Here is a 19,097-nt window from a genome sequence, read left to right as displayed (position 1 = left end):
AATATTAAATTCATAATGACTGTGCAAACAGAAATAATGGGCTATTCATCCTGTTGGAATATACATATTATGGATAAACTTTTAATGACAAATGATAGCACCCATTATTTTCAGGCAGGGGCTACTTCAAAAGTGTTTAATAGAGGAAGGTATTAGAACATATTTCTGTCTATCTCTCTCTTTCTCTATTTATCTGTCACACACACACACACACATGCGTCGCTATAAAAAGACCTTCACGAAACAAAAACAGATTCATTAAACTTCCACTGGACACACAAAAAGAAACATCCATTTGTCACAGACAGACTGAACAGACAGCTAGCTATTCGTTTGCTCTCGTGTTTATTTAGGTCCCTCCCAGAAGAAATCTGCGTCTTACCTGCCAACTGCTTGAACAAAATTGCTTATTATTCTTCAACGTCATCGCGCATCAGTCATATTTAATTATTTATTTAACTGTTCATCTCCACGTGCCCCATAAAAGACTGTGTGAGGAGGAAGGCTGGAGAACGGTGATATGTGAATGGCAGAAGGACGTGTGAAGTGTGTGCAGCAGTACACTGTAACGACTCCACAACAGTTTGGCTGTGGCTGTGCCGACATGACAACTTTTGATTTTTCCGACGTGGAGGCATTTTTGGATTGCCATCCGGAGCTTTTCGAGGAATATCTCGCCAGGAAGGGAAAATGTGACACCCTGAGCAGGTGGCTCAAAGAGCATCAGCCGTCCAAAACCTCTCCGGCGGAGGAGAAACGCGGGGTCGCGAGGGATCCCTTCTGGCCCACGAACCCCGACGGACTGAAGCGCAGATCGTCCCACATGGAGCTCCGCAGGAACTTCGCCCGCTCCAAAGCGATGACTGCGCACCGGACCTACGACGAGCACGTCAGTCTCACGGCGCACGAGTCCCAGTCGAGTATGCGACGGCGCGCGCTGCTGCGGAAAGCCAGTTCGTTACCGCCGACCACGGCGCACATCTTGAGCGCGCTGCTCGAGTCCCGGGTGAACGTGCCTCAGTATGCATCCAGCGCCATTGACTACAAATACAGACTCAAAGAGTCCAACGAGAGGGAGTTCTTCCTCGAGCTGGTTAAGGACATTTCTAACGAACTTGACATGACGAACCTCAGCTACAAGATTCTTATCAATGTGTGCATCATGGTGAACGCAGACAGGTGTTCGCTTTTCCTAGTGGAGGGACCGTCTCATAAGAGGACGCTGGTGTCCAAGTTTTTTGATGTGCACTCGGGTACGACTGTGCGACCCTCTTCAAGCACTCTGGACTCAAACGAGGTGCAGGTTCCGTGGGGAAAAGGCATCATAGGTTATGTAGCAGAACACGGAGAAACCGTCAACATCCCGAACGCTTACGAGGTAGAACTGCACCTAATAATACTGACAATTAAACTGTCATTGGTTGCGAATTATTATAAGGGGTTTGATGGTTTAACCCAAAGGAAGTTGAAGTGTTGAGAGTTAATTTTTTTTCAACAGGGGTTTTGAACTTTATGGAATTATACAAGTTACATTACAAGTTAGTAGTGCTTATTTTTACCTGTTGCCAAATAACTTTGCTTTCGCCAGAGGTAACCATAACAGCAGCTGTGCGGTCAGTTTCGATCGGTAAAAAAAAAGCTGGACTAAAACTGCCATTTGGCACGAATATTATGAATTTACATCACAAATTACCAAAACCTAAGTGTATTTTATTTTTCATTTGCATAACTGACGTTTGGCTAACTCTAGTTTTAATTTACGTCGATCAAGACAGAAACTGACAGCTTGCGCCAGGGACTTACATGCAGTGTACAATACATAAAAATAAAGTTATTGGGGAGCCCGGGGCTAGTTGTCATAATTTTTACTCCAGTGAATATCTCTCAGGTGTAGGTTTATTTTAGCAAATAATGAAATAATATAAGCGTATACGGTAGGTCGTGGCTACAAAAAAATAAATAAAAAATCAAATCTATTTAACATTTTCCCCGTTATTTCACAAGACATAAGAAACAATTCAATCAACGTTGACCTGCCATTAGGGGGAGTATGTTGTCACACTATATTGGTGTAAGTTGTCACAATGGAACCTGCCATTAAACAGTCTATTATAGACTTTTATCTACAATTCAAAAAAATATAATAATTATGAAACAAAACTATTCATGAAAAAGCAACATTTTAAGAGTTGACGCAAAAACCTAACATCACTGTTTTGGCCAAAAGACACATTGCCCCCAAGTTCAGTATTTCAAGTAAAATCTACCTACAGCTTAGCTTGCTCTCTAGTTTTCCAAACAGCTATGGCAAAAATATGAACCTTTAGTGTGGAGGATAGAATAGATGTGCCTTTAAAGATTTGTGATTTCTACAGTTTCTGCAGCCAAGGCTTTGAGTCACTGTCTGATTATTTTGATTATGTCAAAAAGTTCAAGAACTTAACATTCCCCATGTGAAGATATCTCGATTACAGTGTTGGCTGTTTCCCCATTTTCAAATACACACTACCAGTCGTCCGTACACATCATTATATCATGGCCACAGGCAAGCCTTTCCTGGTACACTGTGGTCAGAAGAGATCCACTGATGCAGTGCAATGAATTTGTCACTATCCTATCATTTAGTTGGAATTTTATGCTTTTGGTGGCAATGAATGCAGTTTGTCCCCAAACAAAGTTATAATAATAATAATTCATTACATTTATATAGGGCTTTTTCTGCTTTTCTAAGTGCTTTACATTGTGAGGGGGTATCTCCTCGTCCACCACCAGTGTGCAGCATCCACCTGGATGATGCGACGGCAGCCATGGTGTGCCAGAACGCTCACCACACGCCAGCTTACTGGTGGAGAGGAGACAGAGTGAAGCCAATCAGTAGATATGTGGACCGTTAGGAAGTCATGATGGTCAGATGTCAATGGACGAATTTGGCCAGGATGCCGAGGTCACATCACTACTCTTTCGAAAGACATCCTGGGATTTTTAATGAGTCAGGACCTCGGTTTAAAGTCTCATCCGAAGGACGATGCTTTTTGACAGTATAGTGTCCCTGTCACTATACTGGGGCGTTAGGACCCACACAGACCACAGGGTGAGCATCCCCTGCTGGCCACACTAACACCTCTTCCAGCAGCAAACTAGCTGTTTCCCAGGAGGTCTCCCATCCAGGCACTGACCAGGCTCAACCCTGCTTAGCTTCAGAGGGCAACCAGTCTTGAGCTGCAGGGCGATATGGCTGCTGGCTAAAAAGTGATGTAATATGCTTAGATTAATCTGAGAATACAACAAGATACAAAAGATTAATCTGAAATACAACAACTACACATTATTTTTCGTGTAGTTTTCCCCATTCCACATTGTGAAGTTGGAGTAATTAGTATTTTTTGGTTACACTTTTAAGGTGTCTTTGATACAGTGTAATTACGTAATGAGTAATATTAAATAACAACGTGTACTTAATATGTGACCCTGGACCACAAAACTAGTCATAAGTGTAATTTTTGTTTGAGATTATTAATTTTATTAATGAGATTTATACGTCATCTGAAAGCTGAATAAATATTTCTATTGATGTATGGTTTGTTAGGATCGAACAATATTTGGCCGAGATACAACTATTTTAAAATCTGGAATTAGAGGGTGCAAAAAAAACAAAATACTGAGAAAATCGCCTTTAAAGTTGTCCAAATGAAGTTCTTAGCAATGCATATTACTAATCAACAATTAGGTTTTGATATATTTACAGTAGGAAATTTACAATATCTTCATGGAACATGATCTTTACTTAATATCCTAATGATTTTTGGCATAAAAGAAAAATCATTAATTTTGACCCAAACAATGTTTTTTTGGCTATTGCTTAAAATATACCCCAGCGACAAGACTGTTTTTGTGGTCCAGGGTCACATAAAGGTTTGAAATTAGATGTAGTTTAGGGTTAGTGGCATGTACAGTATTTAGGCAAAATTTACTGTGATTACTATAAGTACAGCTAACTTGTAACAAGGGCACTGTAAAACAAAGCGTTACCACGGTTTTTTATTTTCTTCCAAATCATCTTGAGTTAGATTTAAATGAGGTAAAGTACATAAGTGGATTTGGGATTGATGCACAATATAAAAGAAAAATGTTCAAGTTTTCAAAAGTAGTCTTTTTATAATAACATAAATCAAAAATAAATCAAAACATCCCAATTATCAACCGATTTTCTTTTACAAGTATTATCTACTGTATTACATTATCTAATTATTATCTCTAACAATTATTTTCTATAACAATACAGTAACTTGTCATAATGAATGCATGTTCATTTTTGCATCTAGCCACAATGTTGTGCCTCCTTTGTGTAGGACCATCGGTTCAGTGATGAAATCGACAAGCTGACGGGCTATAAGACTCAGTCCATTCTGTGCATGGCCATCCGCAACAGTGTTGGTGAAGTCATCGGTGTGGTGCAGGCCATCAACAAGAACCCCAACGGAACTCCATTCACAGAGGACGATGAGAAGGTACATAAGCTTTGTTCTCCTTTTTTCTTGGCTTCATGCTGATATTATATTCTAAAGCATCTGCTCCAGCTAGTGGATTTATAGCCTGTTACATTCTCCAGATGCCTATTACTATATTGCCCAAACTTTAACTGGTAATGAAACTCTAGAGTGTGAATGTAATTGCTGTGCTAAATCAAAAGAAATCGATGAATTAGCGCCTTGGCGAATATCCTGCTATGCTGGAGTACAAGTAGTTCTAGATTTAGAAAATCAGTTATTCATATTTGAAGATTAATTCTTTATTCATAACCTTTTGAATAACCAGTTGAATCCCTGTGGTCATTTTGCACCTTTATTGAGTCACTGCATATATCACATCTAGAACTGATATTGGGAAAATTCCATCTGGAAGAGAGAATCCCTATGCCCTGCCCACTCCAAAGGGCAGAACCCTTGAAGTGGCATTAAAGAGCTAGATCTACATGATCTTACCCTTAAATTTAGTTTTGTTGGTGAAACCTACTTTGTTTAGGTTGATTCAGTAATGTTAAATAAAATCAATTAATTTAGATGTTTCCACATGAAGCCCATTTTTTTTTTAGGTTACTATTTTTTGTAATGCAGCGTCCATTAGCGTCTATTAGCTGTTCTTACCCAGAAAAAATTGGAACCTAAAAACAGAAATATCTAAATTAACTGATTTTAAGACTGGAATATTATTTAACATTGATGAATCAACCTAAATACAGTAATTTATACTAACAAAACTACATTTTATGGGTGAAATCAGGTAGATATAGCCCTTGAAGGTATCAATTGTGGGTCATCACAGTATACACCAGAAATTTCATATTATTGCTGTTAATATAATCGATGTAAATGAATCTACATTTTATAATGACTTTTTAAAATGTTTTATATATGTTGTGTGTTCCCTCTTTAATTTATAAAAATATAAAAGACCCTAAATGAAGTCACATTTACCTAATGAATCTACTATTAAACACATTTCTTAAACATATGTAAACTTCATATGAAATGCATGATGAAAATATATGTAATGTATGGCAACAAAATAAAACAACTAAATCAGCACATGTGAATGCCATACCTCAGAATCTTACATTTCAGTGCAGCAGATCCAGTACTGCAGTGTCTGGGCACAAGTCAGTCTGTACCCGCACATCTCAGCCCTTCACTTTCATCGCTGCTTCAAAACAGCTCTCTATAGATAGCAATTAATAGCACAGAATTTCTCTTTAGAATTATTTATGCCAAGCAGCACTGAAAGCAGATATACAGGCTGTGCTGTTATAAATGCCCTAGAAATAAACTGATGAACTGATGTGATGCCTCCAGTTCTTCTGCTGTTGTTGTTTTTTTCCTCTCAATATCTCACCGTCATGCATCAATCAGACTAAAGCTTTGAAAGCATCACACTTCTTTCTACAGGTGCTTCAAATGTATCTACCGTTCTGTGGAATATCGATCTCCAACGCCAAACTCTTCTCTGAATCCCGCAAGGAGTATGAGAGGAGCAGGGTGAGTCAAGACCTGCAGAAATGTTGCTGAATAAAATTCAGTTTTTCAGACTGATTTAAAATCTGCCTCTAGACTTCTAGATGTCTCAGACAGTCTGTTGCTTCATTTTGTAAGCTTGTTTACAATCCTCAGGTCTCAAGGTTTAAAATATTTAATAATCTGCTTGAAGGCCTGTGTTATCTGAATACATTTCGAGCTGTTGCTGTTGTTCCTCAAGCCCTGCTGGAGGTGGTGAATGATCTGTTTGAGGAGCAGACGGACCTGGAGAAGATTGTGAGAAAGATCATGCAGCGTGCGCTGACATTGCTGCAGTGTGAGCGCTGCTCGGTGCTTCTGCTAGAAGACATCCACTCTCCTGTGAGATCGCCTTTTTAGTCCCCCTTTTCTCTTTTCTGGCACGATTTTGGTCCATCCTTATTTTGTGTGTTTTCTTATCTTTTTCCATCCTTTCCACCTTCCACCATTCTTAAAGGGATAGTTCACCCAAAATTAAAATTCTGTAATTAATTACTCACCCTCATGTCGTTCCAAACCCGTAAGACCTTCGTTCATTTTCAGAACACAAAGTAAGATATTTTTGATGGAATCTGAGAGCTCTCTGACCCTCTATAGACAGCAAGGATGCTTTTTCTTTGCAGGTGACTTGTATTATGTGCATAGTTGTCACTGACTATGTATACCATTCATCCAGTAGAGGGCAATGTGAACACCTTAAAATGACCCTAGCATTGCTTTACAGCAAGTGTTAGTTACAGCAAACACTACTCAGAGTTTCTTCAGAAAATATCAAAACCTAGTTGTTCTCATTTTGTTCATAGGTAGTAAAGTTCTCCCAGACATTTGAGCTCATGTCTCCACTATGCAGCGCTGATCATGACATCAGGTGAGAATAATAGGACTATTAATATGACAAACTGTATTTTTTAGCATATGTAACGTAAGCGGAATGTCAGCTAATGTATACCATGCTCAGTATGTATGTTTGTGTGTATATGTGTGCATTTGACAAAGTCAGCATGGAGAAGGTGTCTTGCTCGGACTGGCTCATCAATAACAGCATTGCTGAGTTGGTAGCATCAACCGGGCTGCCTGTTAACATCAGTGACGTCTGTCAGGATCCCCGCTTTGATGCTGAGGTGAGCAGAACACACCATCACAGACCAGTTTCATGTTCATTTTGATCACTTGGCCCAAACCAAAGTATGATTCCAAGCCCGTGTCTCTCTCATGGTGCCAGTTAGTCTAAATGAGCATACTAGCAGCAGTCATCTACGTAGTATGCCCTTGTGAAAAAGAAGTACACTTAAACATACTTAAAAAGTACTTATTATGGAAAAATATGCTTTAAAATTATATACTTCAGTGTAGACTGACTGTAATGTTTTGCATACACTTAAATGAACATGTCCTATAGTATACAATTAATATTAAATACAATTAGTTGAACTTAAGAGTGCTTTTTTACCCACTCAAGTACATATTACGTAATTTCATAATTACTTTAATTGTCAAATTGATTAGTCTACTGCCAAATGTACTAGCAAGTGTTTATGGCAAAGAAAAACGTAAATGCATGTCTATTGAAACTTTTTAAATATATCGTCTATTTATATATATCAAATAGTTTACATGTGCATAAGTATGTTAGTCAGTGCATCAAAATAACTGTACTTCTCTGAAGAATGACAAAAGATTTTTAAAACAATGATGTGAAATGTATTTTAAAGTAAAGCTTGTAATTTGGCATTATTACAAATTGCTCTTTTATGTGTTAAGCAATGTGTTAGGAATAAAAGTGTACTTTAAGAACACTTCAGTGACATTTTTTTAAAAATTAGAATTATTTTATCTGCAAGTACAGTTTTTTTTAAAAAAGAGTTTAAAAAAGAGAAACATTGAGAAATAAAGAGAAAAAATTATAATTAAGTGCACTTCTTTTACACAAGTGTAAGCACCTTTAAGCATGCATATTAACCAAAGTGTACTCAAACACACACACACACACACACACACACACATACATACACACGTATCATTTCAAGCATTGTGTTTCCTACTCAGGCGGACCAAGCTTCTGGTTTTCATATCAGATCAGTTTTATGCGTCCCCATCTGGAATCGGACACATCAGATTATTGGTGAGTTTCCCCACACAAGTGCTTAACTGCTTATAAACAACCCTACAAAAACAACAACTAAAATAATGTCTTACTTTCATTAGGCGTTGCCCAGATTCTGAATCGCTTGGACAGGAAGACATTTAATGATGCAGATCAAAGGTTATTTGAGGTGTGACTTTATTCAAATATTTGATGTTAAAATAAAATTGCCAATCAATATTTTATAAGTGAATTAGAGCCTTACATACTTACATTACTGATGCTGTCATAAATCATACGCATGAGTAATTTTCATTTCCGTTGTTCCTCACAGGCTTTTGTTATTTTCTGTGGTCTGGGCATTAACAACACAATGATGTATAACCAGGTTAAAAAGACTTGGGCCAAGCAGTCTGTGGCTCTAGATGTGAGTAATATCTCTTATTGGTGTTTCTTTTTATGTTTTAAACTGCTCATTAACATAACAGCTACATTTTTTTGACTGCATATAAATCTGTCTGAGCAGTAGAGAGAATATATTGTGCATGCATGGTACGGTTACATAGTGTGCATAGTGTATTATTATTTCTGTCTTTTCCAGATGCTGTCTTATCATGCTACATGCTCCAAGGCAGAGGTTGATCGACTGAAGGTAAGATTAAAATATGGAATTTAAGTCCATACAAACTAGATTCCTCAGCACTGAAAATATACTAATGCTTTAAATTCATTATTTATATGTGAAGTTTTAGATGTTGAAACATTATTGACCACTGATCTATTTACTATACCATTCAAAAATGATGTGTCAGAACAGTTTTTTTGTATTATTCAGAAATGATGCAAAATTATCAAAAGTGACAGTAAACACATTTTTATAATGTAACAAAAAAATTATATTTCAAATAAATGCTGTTCTTTTGAATTATCTGTAAATTAAAGAATCTTTAAAAAAAAATCACAGATTCCATAAAAATATTAAGCACAAGTGTTTTAAACATTGATAATAATCAGAAATGTTTCTTGAGAACCAAATCAGCATATTACAAGAATTTCTAAAGTATCGTGTGACACTGAAGACTGGAGTAATGATGCTAAAAAATCAGCTTTGCCATCACAGAAATAAATGATATTTTAAGATATATTAAAAAGGAACATTTTAAAATGTAATAATATTTCACAATATTATTTACTGTATCATTTTATGTTATTTAACTGTATATTTTCAAATAAATGCAACTTTGGTGAACATAAGACACTTGAACGGTATACTGTATTTCAAGTAAATGAAAAAAATCAAAATGTGTCACAGGAACAACAAAAAATATTGATTTTATTGATTATTTCTTTAATTATATACATATATATATATATATATATATATATATATATATATATATATATATATATCTATATATATATATATATATATATATATAATATGTTAATTTAAAAAAGATTTGTCACATGGTATTTCATGTATTATGAGTCCTGTTGCATAGCAATAAAGCTGTTTAAATAAAATGTAACTATAGCAAAAAGTAAACCTGTCTTTATTTCCTATTTTATAATTTATAATTTTATAAATTATTCATTCGGTATCTGATTTGTTGTAAATATTACAAATTCTTTGGCAATACGCTGTAATGCCTGTCATGCAATAAAGCACATTTGAATTTAATATCAACAGCATTACAACTTACTGTATATGACCAGTGCATTATTATCTTTACAGCATGGTAGAGCTAGATTCTGTAGTGTTGCAAAATGTGATACAGCACATCCATAAAAGGCTGGTATAAGATCCCCAGATCAGTAGCACATAACAAACCTTTTCTCCAGAGAGACGTGATGAAAACTTCAAATTAAACTCATACATTAGAGAGATAGAAGTGTAAAAAACATCTCAGCCCCCAACGTTTCCTAGAAATTTATAGATGGTGGGTCCCAGACTTGAGAGAGTTGAAGTATTAATAATTGAAATGGCAGAGTGTCATATACTCTTTCTGTTTGAGCCCTCAGTGGATCAGGCTCTGCTCTGGTGTTTAATTGCCTTGCTACTGGAGTTGCTGAAATTGTCCCCTCTCCTCTCTCAGGCTGCTAAGATTCCCCTAAGCAGTGAGCTCGGGATCGATGAGTTCCACTTTAATGACTTTTCTCTGGACAACGACGCCATGATCACTGCCTCCCTGCGGATGTTTTTGGAGCTCGGTGTCATGCAGAAATTCAAAATTGATTATGAGGTGAGGCAATCACCATCAAAGCGGGGGCCAAATGCCAACCCTATCCTGACTGGAAGAGTGAAATACTGCTTACATATGTATGCTGTGTGAGGCAGGGAGTGCTGGGTTATGGATTGGGGAGAGACTGTGCTGCAGGCTGGTTTTAGGAACACAGGGAGGGTCTGGAGCTGCAGTGTGAATACTACAGCGTGCCTTTCTTTACCTGCTCAGGTGCTGTGCCGCTGGCTGCTTACCGTGAGGAAGAACTACCGCACCGTAGCCTATCACAACTGGAGGCATGCCTTCAACGTCTCGCAGTGCATGTTTGTTATGATCACCGTAAGTCACAGATGATGATCGAAGTGGCCTGAAATGTGATTTGATAGTACACTCATAAATGAAAAGGCATTATTTATTCACCCTTAGTGTTTTAATCAAAACCTTCTCCTTCTGTGCAACAGAAAAATAGTTAAATGTTTAATGCAGTACAATGAAAGTAAATGGTCAAATAAGACTTTCAACCCTTATGAAAAAGGAGTGTGCTTAAGTATATTGACTGTGAGCTTATTTACTTCAAATCTTAAAAGTATTTAAAAAAAAAACAGTACTTGAAGATGATATAATAAGTGATTTGTGCTATTTAAAGCATCATCTCTTGATAATCTTTTGACATGCTTTAAAAGAAGTACACTTATTTTGATGTAACTGAAAAGTAGTTCATTATCATTTTAACTGTGGTGTGTTATTCAATATTACATTTAAAAATTAATCTATTTTAAATGTACTAAATTTCAACTTAATCATTACAAATGTGTAATAATTACTAATATATTTAAATGCATGACATGCAAGTTTCAATAGAAATGACATTAAAGCATATTTTAGTTTATCACAAACCCTTGTCAGTACATTTAGCAGTATACTATAATAACCATATTTTAAAACCATAGAAATCATTATGAAATTGCATATTAAGATGTACTTAAGTCCTAGTTAAGTGCCTTCAAAGAACTCTACATTTCAGGTGATTGCATTAATGAATACATTTAAACAGTAATGCATTTTCATTTAATTGCAATTAACATGTAAGCGCCCAGAAATTTTACAATTAGTTCACTTTTGATGTATATTATTTCAATAAAAGTATGCTAAAGTGTACTTTATTTTCACAAGGGAAGGTAATGTATTCAGTGAATATCGGCTTTAATTCTGTTCATTATTGTTTGAATTTTTTATTGCGCACTAGTCATATAGATTACTTCTATGATGCTTTATGATGTTTTTTGCCTTTTTAGAGGTTTACATTACCTGTCCCAATCCACATTCTTTGTATGGCAGAGAAAAGAGAGATAAGAGATTATAGCAACATGAGTGTCAGTAAATGTCTTTCATTTTTGGGTGAACTATCCCTCTAATGATATTCTCAGGTAGAAGCTGTAAATGCACAATCAATAATGATCTTTTAAGCCATAATTGAATCACTGTATTGGAGGATTTGCAGTAGTAGGTTTCTCTGTTGTTGTCCAGACTGCTGCGTTCCAGGAGGTGCTGACAGACACCGAGACTCTTGCGCTTATGGTTGGGTGTTTCTGCCATGACCTGGACCATCGTGGCACAAACAACGCCTTTCAGGCAAAGTGAGTCAAAAGTCTGTCAATGTAAATTACGTCAGTGGCTCCAGTTTTTACATTGCACATCAAATACAGTACCAACATAGCCCTAAAATTGTCATGTAAAAGTAAAGTTGTTCATGGATGAACCTGTCAGTGTTGGCATCTGTCTAATATGAATAACTTCTTCTGACTGACCGATTTGTGCTAATTCTCTGGAGTGTCTGTTTGGCTGCACAGCCTTAAACGCCAACATGGGAGGTGTTTTCTCCTCCCTTTTTAAAGTTAAAGTCTTTTTTTATTTTGGTATCCTAATTCTGCATGTTTACATGGCTACTTGCATTTTCTTATTTGCGTTTACTTTTGTTTTTCCCCCAGTTAAAATGTCTAAATATTTTTAAAGCAAGAAACATTTACCACCATTTTAAAGTTTGGGGTCGCTAAGATTTTTTAAAATGTGGCAGAATTTATTTATTTATTTATTACACCAAGGCAGAATTGATTGATTTATTTATATACAGAATTTATTTGTATAAAAATACAGCAACAACAGTAATATTGTGAAATATTATTAGCATTCAAAATAACTGTTTTCTATTTTGATATATTTTAAAATTTATTTTATTCCTGTGATGCAAAGCTGAATTTTCAGCAGCCATTACTCCAGTCTTTAGTATCACCTTTCAGAAAACATTTGAATGTGTTGATTTGGTGCTTATCAATGTTAAAAAAACAGTTGTGCTGCTTAACATTTTGTGGATATCCAATGCTATCTCACGACCAATTCGTACGTATTTTACAAGTAGGCTAATTCATATGAATTCGTACGAACTCAGTCATACGATTTGTCTAGACCCCAGTGACAGGTATGTTTAGGGGCAGGGTTAGGTCATTTGTTCGAATTCATACGAATTGGGGAACTCTTAAAATATGCATACGATTCAGCAAAAATCATATGGATTTGAATGAGTAAGGTCGTACAAATTCATACGAATTAGCCACCTCGTAAAATATGTATGAATTGCCATGAGATCGGGTTGGGATATAATGTGCTTATTGTTCTGGATCTGATCTGTGTTGTGCTCCCAAAGGTCTGGGTCAGCACTAGCGCTGCTGTACGGAACGTCTGCCACACTTGAGCATCATCATTTCAACCACGCCGTCATGATCCTGCAGAGTGAGGTGAGCATGTCTGTCAGGTCAGGTCTCAGTACTGAGCTGTACAGAATAAAAGTTTAAATTTCGATTTCAGTTGGTACTCTTATTTGCAATGAACTGTATTTTCATTCATTATACAGTACATGGTATATCCACTACTTAGTTGAAGCAAATGAAACAAATATTCAGTAAAGCAAATAAAACAAATAATAAGTAATTATAAAATGAATGTTAGTTTTTCAGTTTGACTTTTCAATGAAAAAAACACTTTTGGACTCACACTGTGTGTGAAAACAATGATCTGCAGAACACAATGAATATTGTCAAGCAATGGACTAATAACCAGTCTCTCTCACACTTATCTTGTAATGGATTTGCAGAAATGACCCATTTTACCCTCGTCCACATTTGCATGTCTCAGTGGATGGAATGAATGCAAATAGATGTCAGCGTTTGATTAAGTGGCTGATTTAGCTCTGAGCTGTTTAATCATGACTAAGCTCTGTATCGATTTCCTGTAGACGTCCATTGAGCTTTTTCAACCAACACCAATTAACTGTGCTAAGGAGATTCCCCTCTTGGGTCAGCTGCACTGAAGCAAGGAGAGAAAGAAATTGCTTTCTATCCCAGAGACTGAACATGCATAGAGAACTTTGGAGACACACTCTTTATGAATGATACTCAGGGGTATGAAGAGATTGCTGGTTTCATGATTGGCTTTATTTCAGCAGAAAAGACAGGGCTTTATAGGAGTACTAGAACTTGGATTGAGAGTTGTGCTTTCCCCCAACAAAACGCTAGACTTTAGGAGAGTGGGGTAAGCTGTGCCACATTTTACTTAACCCTACAGCACCTATTGTATCATACTGTATTTAATATGCTACTTTCTAAGGCCTCTAAATGATAAACATGACCTTTTATGTACCTTTTGTCATTTAATTGACAGTTTATACTTTTTTAGTAAGTAAAAGGCCTTTTCATAAAATTGTTTTAAAAAAATCCAATGGTTGTGGAAAGCATGCATTTTGCTATGAATTTTTTACTAAATCCGTATAGAGTAAACATGAGAATAAATGTTATATTGCTAGTAATATTTCAAGATGACACTTACTGGACTGAAGCTACATATTGTAGGTTTTCTTGATTATCCATACATCATTTTAAGAAAAATCAAGTACAAATCAGGCTTTTGAGGAACATTTATTTGTACATCTTCCACAATAAATACTACGGTGCTTTGATCATAAAACCAATCATTTTAATATAACCTTACTAAGACATATTATTGATATTTGTATTGCTATGGAGACTATATTTATACACATTTAATGCAAGTAGTCTGCTATACTGATGTAAAGATCTCATTGATTTACATACTGTAACATGCTATCAGAATTGAACATGTACCTTTTGGCCATGAAAGTATCAGCAGCTGCACCAAATTGCATATTTTTGCTCAGTTTGGGCCTCTGAAGAAAGCCTGATGTATCAAATATAATGCTTAAAACATTTTTTGGATTATTTTGGAACATTTTTTTATTATTCCATACAGTACGTCAGGCTTTACTGGGTTAAGCTGTTCGATAAAGCTCAAATTAATAGATCTAATTATGTTGCCTGCTATCAGCTAAAATTAAAGGAAAGCACAGGGCCACAGAAATATGACTTCTTCCCCGCTGAGATTTTAAAAAGGTAAGTTGACTCACGTTTACATTCCAGGGAAATAAGAAATGTTACTCTTTCCTAAAATTGATAGATTAAGTTAGTGAACCAGTTTGCCAATTTAGACATCTTGTCCCACTGTTCCCTTACTATTGGATATAACATTTGTCTAACATCTTTTTCTCTTTTTTTTTTTTTTTTTTTTTTTTGACAGGGTCACAACATTTTTGCTAATCTGTCCTCCAAAGAGTACAGCGACATGATGCAGCTACTGAAACAGGCCATTCTGTCCACAGATCTCACCTTGTACTTCAAGTTAGTAGTAGTATCAAACAGCATATTTTTCAATAGTAACCCACAGCTTCGAATCGCTTTAAATATTCAACCAGGTGCATGTAATTCACGTTTAGGCCACAGAGTGGCGCCCTTTGAATAGAGGCAGAAGAGGCGATATTAAACCCCTTTTGTGGCTTTTGTTCAGATCCTGAAAGCCTGGTGAAGATCTGAAAAATGCCTTAAGGAACATTAAATAACCTTAAATGGTCAAATTTGCAATTAAGAAAAATTAATTATTGGATCTTTTTTTTCTGTATTATCTTCATAATCCATTGGATATAAAAGAAGAAGAACCAAGTTCTTTGAGTGTGTTTTGTCAGGACAGTTCAGTTGGAGTAATGAAGAACATAGAGACATGTTCAGGTGAGTGTGTGCAACTTTTAAAAGTGATAACAGAAATGCCAGGATCTGCTGTTAAAATACTATAAATATTACCAGGTCTATGCTGATGACTGCGTGTGACTTGGGTGCAGTGACTCGTCCGTGGGAGATCTCAAAACAGGTTAGACAGACCCACATTGTTCTATTTTTGTCTTGTTTTCCAGTATAAATATCGTATTTGAGAGGGAAAATTGAAGAATTAAAAGAGAATAAATATATATCAACATATATTAGTTATATTCATCATCATATATAAGTCAAATATATTAAGCTTTTTTTTTCCTTTGGAAAATATATACAAATTTGTCAGATTTATAAAGAAAAATTCTCAACAGGGTAAGAAAATGATTGTACTGTATATTCTCTGAAACCACTGCAGAGCATGTTGGGGTCATATCTTAGTGGACATTAAAATATAATGTCATAAATCTATATTTCTAATTCCAGGTGGCTGAACTGGTGACCAGTGAATTCTTTGAACAAGGTGACAGGGAAAGATCAGAGCTGAAGTTGACACCGGCTGTATGTATTCTCTTACCAACAGATATCTCTGTGTTTTAAAATTAAATTTACTGGTTTGTCAATCAACTCAGTCAAAATCAATTCAGTTTTGCTCTCTCCTATCCAGGCCATTTTTGATCGTAATCGTAAAGATGAGCTTCCTGTGCTTCAGTTAGAATGGATTGATGGAATTTGCAAGCCATTATATAAGGTAAAACAGTTAAATAGAGAAAGCAAATGAATTAACTCCAGCTAATTAACTTTTATACAGTGATGATAATCTATTTTATAGGCTCTTGTGAAGTTGAATAGGAAGCTTCAGCCGATGGTAGATGGAATTGATGCCAACCGAAAGAAGTGGGAGGAGCTTTGTCGGTCCTATCAGCAAACACGGAGAGCCTCCGAGTGCATCTCCAGTCTGGAGGCAGGAGAGACAGAATCGCCTCAGAGTTCAGACTCCACCCATGAGCCAGAATCTAGTCAGAGTGAGGTGACCAATCAGAGCGAAGACTCCACCCACTGTGTGGAGCCAAATCAAGCCACGGTAGCCAATTACAAATAAGAGGCGTGATGTGGCGATTAGAGGACGGCCCACTCAGTCAGGGGTTCCTAAACTACTTTTTCCTAAACCTCTTATACGCTGAGATTTTAAGTGAATATTTTAATATTCTAACAACAGATTTGCATATTCACAATTATCTGATGTTGGTTAATGGTCAAATGACTTTAACAAAACAAAAACAAAACAACGTTAACAAAAAAGATAAAATATTTAACCTTTTTTCAATAAACGTTTTATTTTAAAATTATTTATATACAGGGGCTGCGCAACTTGTCCAAAAAATATTATATTGCATATTATACTGCATTAATTTGTCATCTATGACAATTTTAAGGGTGATATCTCATATGAAAATATCTTATATTGCTGCTGATGAAACCATCTAAGACCTCTTTCAGGGTCTTTATTATTACTATTATTTTTATTATTATATGTGTTAACACAAATTACAAAAATGAAGTCATAAATGACTGATAATTATAAAAATCATTTTATTTCAATTTTACAAGTCTTAATTAAATTGCAGCCTTGGATAATCCCACTAAGATATATCATGATTTCTATTTAATTTTGAAGAAGTATGCAGCCCCATTTATTTATTTATTTATTTATTTTAATTTTAGATTTGATTTAATTAATTATTAGCTTCAACTCATGAACCCCCAGGGTTTGTAAAACCCACATTTGAGAAACCCTGCACCGAGAAATGACGACTGACAGCATTCCTATGTTTATATCTGAAAAAAAAAAAAAAAATGTGTTGCTAACCAAACTTTTTATGTGGGCTGCTTTGAGATTGACAGTATTTCTATTGAAATTACTTCAAGCATTTACAGCACAATTTAAAAGCATTATAAAATGACTATCACTGGTTTTAAAAACAAAATATTTATTAAGAACCCATATTTTTGAGATTTTATCTCTGATATAAAAAATATATGTATATAATGTAATATGTGAATACGTGCAGGAAGTTCAGGTGCACAAATATTGAATGTGAGAAACAGCAGTAAAGTGTTTCAAAAGCTCAGATGTTGTTCAGTGAGTCTGTGCTGCTATATTGCAAGTTACAAGTTTGCTTTCACAAAGCCTGGCATTACATAAATATAAAACAGAGTTGCTGACAGGATTCCTATGCTTCAGATGCGGAAACTGAGCACTGATTTGATGAATGTATAAATTGATATCACTGTGATCACTGTTATAACTGCTGGTTGTGCTATAATTTTATATTGAACATTATACATACGCATTGTTTAATGTTTATGTATGAATCTGTGGTCTCTTGTACCTGTCAATCAGGTCCTCGTAAAACTGTATAGGCCACATTTTTACACAAGATCGCATATCAACTGTTCGAGTGTCAAACAGAAGATTATCCAGAACGAATGTGAAGTCATCTGTCTTAAACCAGCTTTTAGGGATTCGTCCTTGATAGCTGATTCCTAAGATGAACCAAAGTCAATTCTCACAATACTAAAAATCTGAAGTTGTTGCATGCAAAACTGAAACATGTTGTTGGCATGTGAGTTTTAGTGTTACATGTTACAATTTAGTATGTGAACTTTGTGTTTTTGAAAGCATTACAAATGCCATGAAATGCATGCTGCAGAGCTTTGACAACAGCAGCTTTCTGCTTTAAACGGGAGTTAAACTCTCAGGTTGTGTTGCAGTCGTGTTATTTATGTCAGGCTGTCTGCCTTATTTAAATGAAATGTAATTATTTTTGCATTTATTATGAATTCACATTTTGAAAAGAAAAGAAAACCATTTATATTCATACACTAAAAAAGAAGGCCACAAATAGCTTTATATTTTATTAGCTGATATAAAATCCTCATATATCCATGGAAGCTTGTTTCCAACCACATAAAAAAGGTAACACTTTATTTTTATTTTTTTTACATGTTACATGTACTTACTATTATAATAACAGTTAATTATGGATAATTACATGCAAGTAACCCTAATCCTAACCCTAACCATATAGTAAGTACATGTAGTTAATTAATATTACTCATTACTTGTATGAATAATTACACTGTAACAAGGACACCTTAAAATAAAGTGTAACCAAATATTCAATATTAAATAATATTTAATTTAAAAAAAAGGGGGGGGGGGGGTAATTGCGACTTTTTCTTTCACAGTTTGGACTTTTTTCCTCACAATGCTGAGCTTGTATATCAAAAAATCACAAAAATCAAAATGGCAAGATATAAACTTGCATTTGTTAGGAAAAAAGTCATAATTGTAAGATAAAAAGTAGCAATTAACCTTTTTTTGTCTGTGACAAAAATAAAAATTGCAAGATATAAACCACAGAATTATGAAATGTAAACCTTGACTTGTGAGAAAAATAGTCAGAATTCTGCATTTATACAGTATTTTGCAATTCTGAATTTATATCTCACAATTCAGATTTTTGTTTACACCACAGAATGCAAAATAAAATTAACTGCAACTTTTTATTTTTTCTCAGAATTGCAAAAAAATTTCAGAATTGAGCAAAAGTTACCTTTTTTTATAATTTTT

At 35.3% G+C, this 19,097-nt stretch overlaps 1 protein-coding gene across 1 annotated transcript; it reads left to right on the top strand.

Moving 5' to 3' along the window:
* LOC109105429 (dual 3',5'-cyclic-AMP and -GMP phosphodiesterase 11A-like) lies at positions 1–18,533 on the top strand. The gene is made up of 20 exons (XM_042740841.1): positions 1–1,378; positions 4,350–4,508; positions 5,943–6,032; positions 6,249–6,389; positions 6,851–6,915; positions 7,048–7,168; positions 8,094–8,169; positions 8,253–8,320; positions 8,465–8,557; positions 8,732–8,782; positions 10,227–10,373; positions 10,584–10,691; positions 11,880–11,989; positions 13,054–13,144; positions 14,997–15,097; positions 15,404–15,481; positions 15,557–15,620; positions 15,947–16,021; positions 16,128–16,211; positions 16,293–18,533. Exons 1-20 carry the CDS (start codon positions 527–529, stop codon positions 16,560–16,562), a joined length of 2,844 nt encoding a protein of 947 aa, XP_042596775.1. The 5' UTR covers positions 1–526; the 3' UTR covers positions 16,563–18,533.
* Positions 18,534–19,097: the final 564 nt, after the last annotated feature.

The sequence above is a fragment of the Cyprinus carpio genome, chromosome B16, assembly GCF_018340385.1.
Source record: "Cyprinus carpio isolate SPL01 chromosome B16, ASM1834038v1, whole genome shotgun sequence".
NCBI lineage: Eukaryota > Metazoa > Chordata > Actinopteri > Cypriniformes > Cyprinidae > Cyprinus > Cyprinus carpio.
The sequence above is the reverse complement of the archived record's forward strand: the minus strand, read 5'-3'. Positions and strand labels throughout refer to the sequence as shown.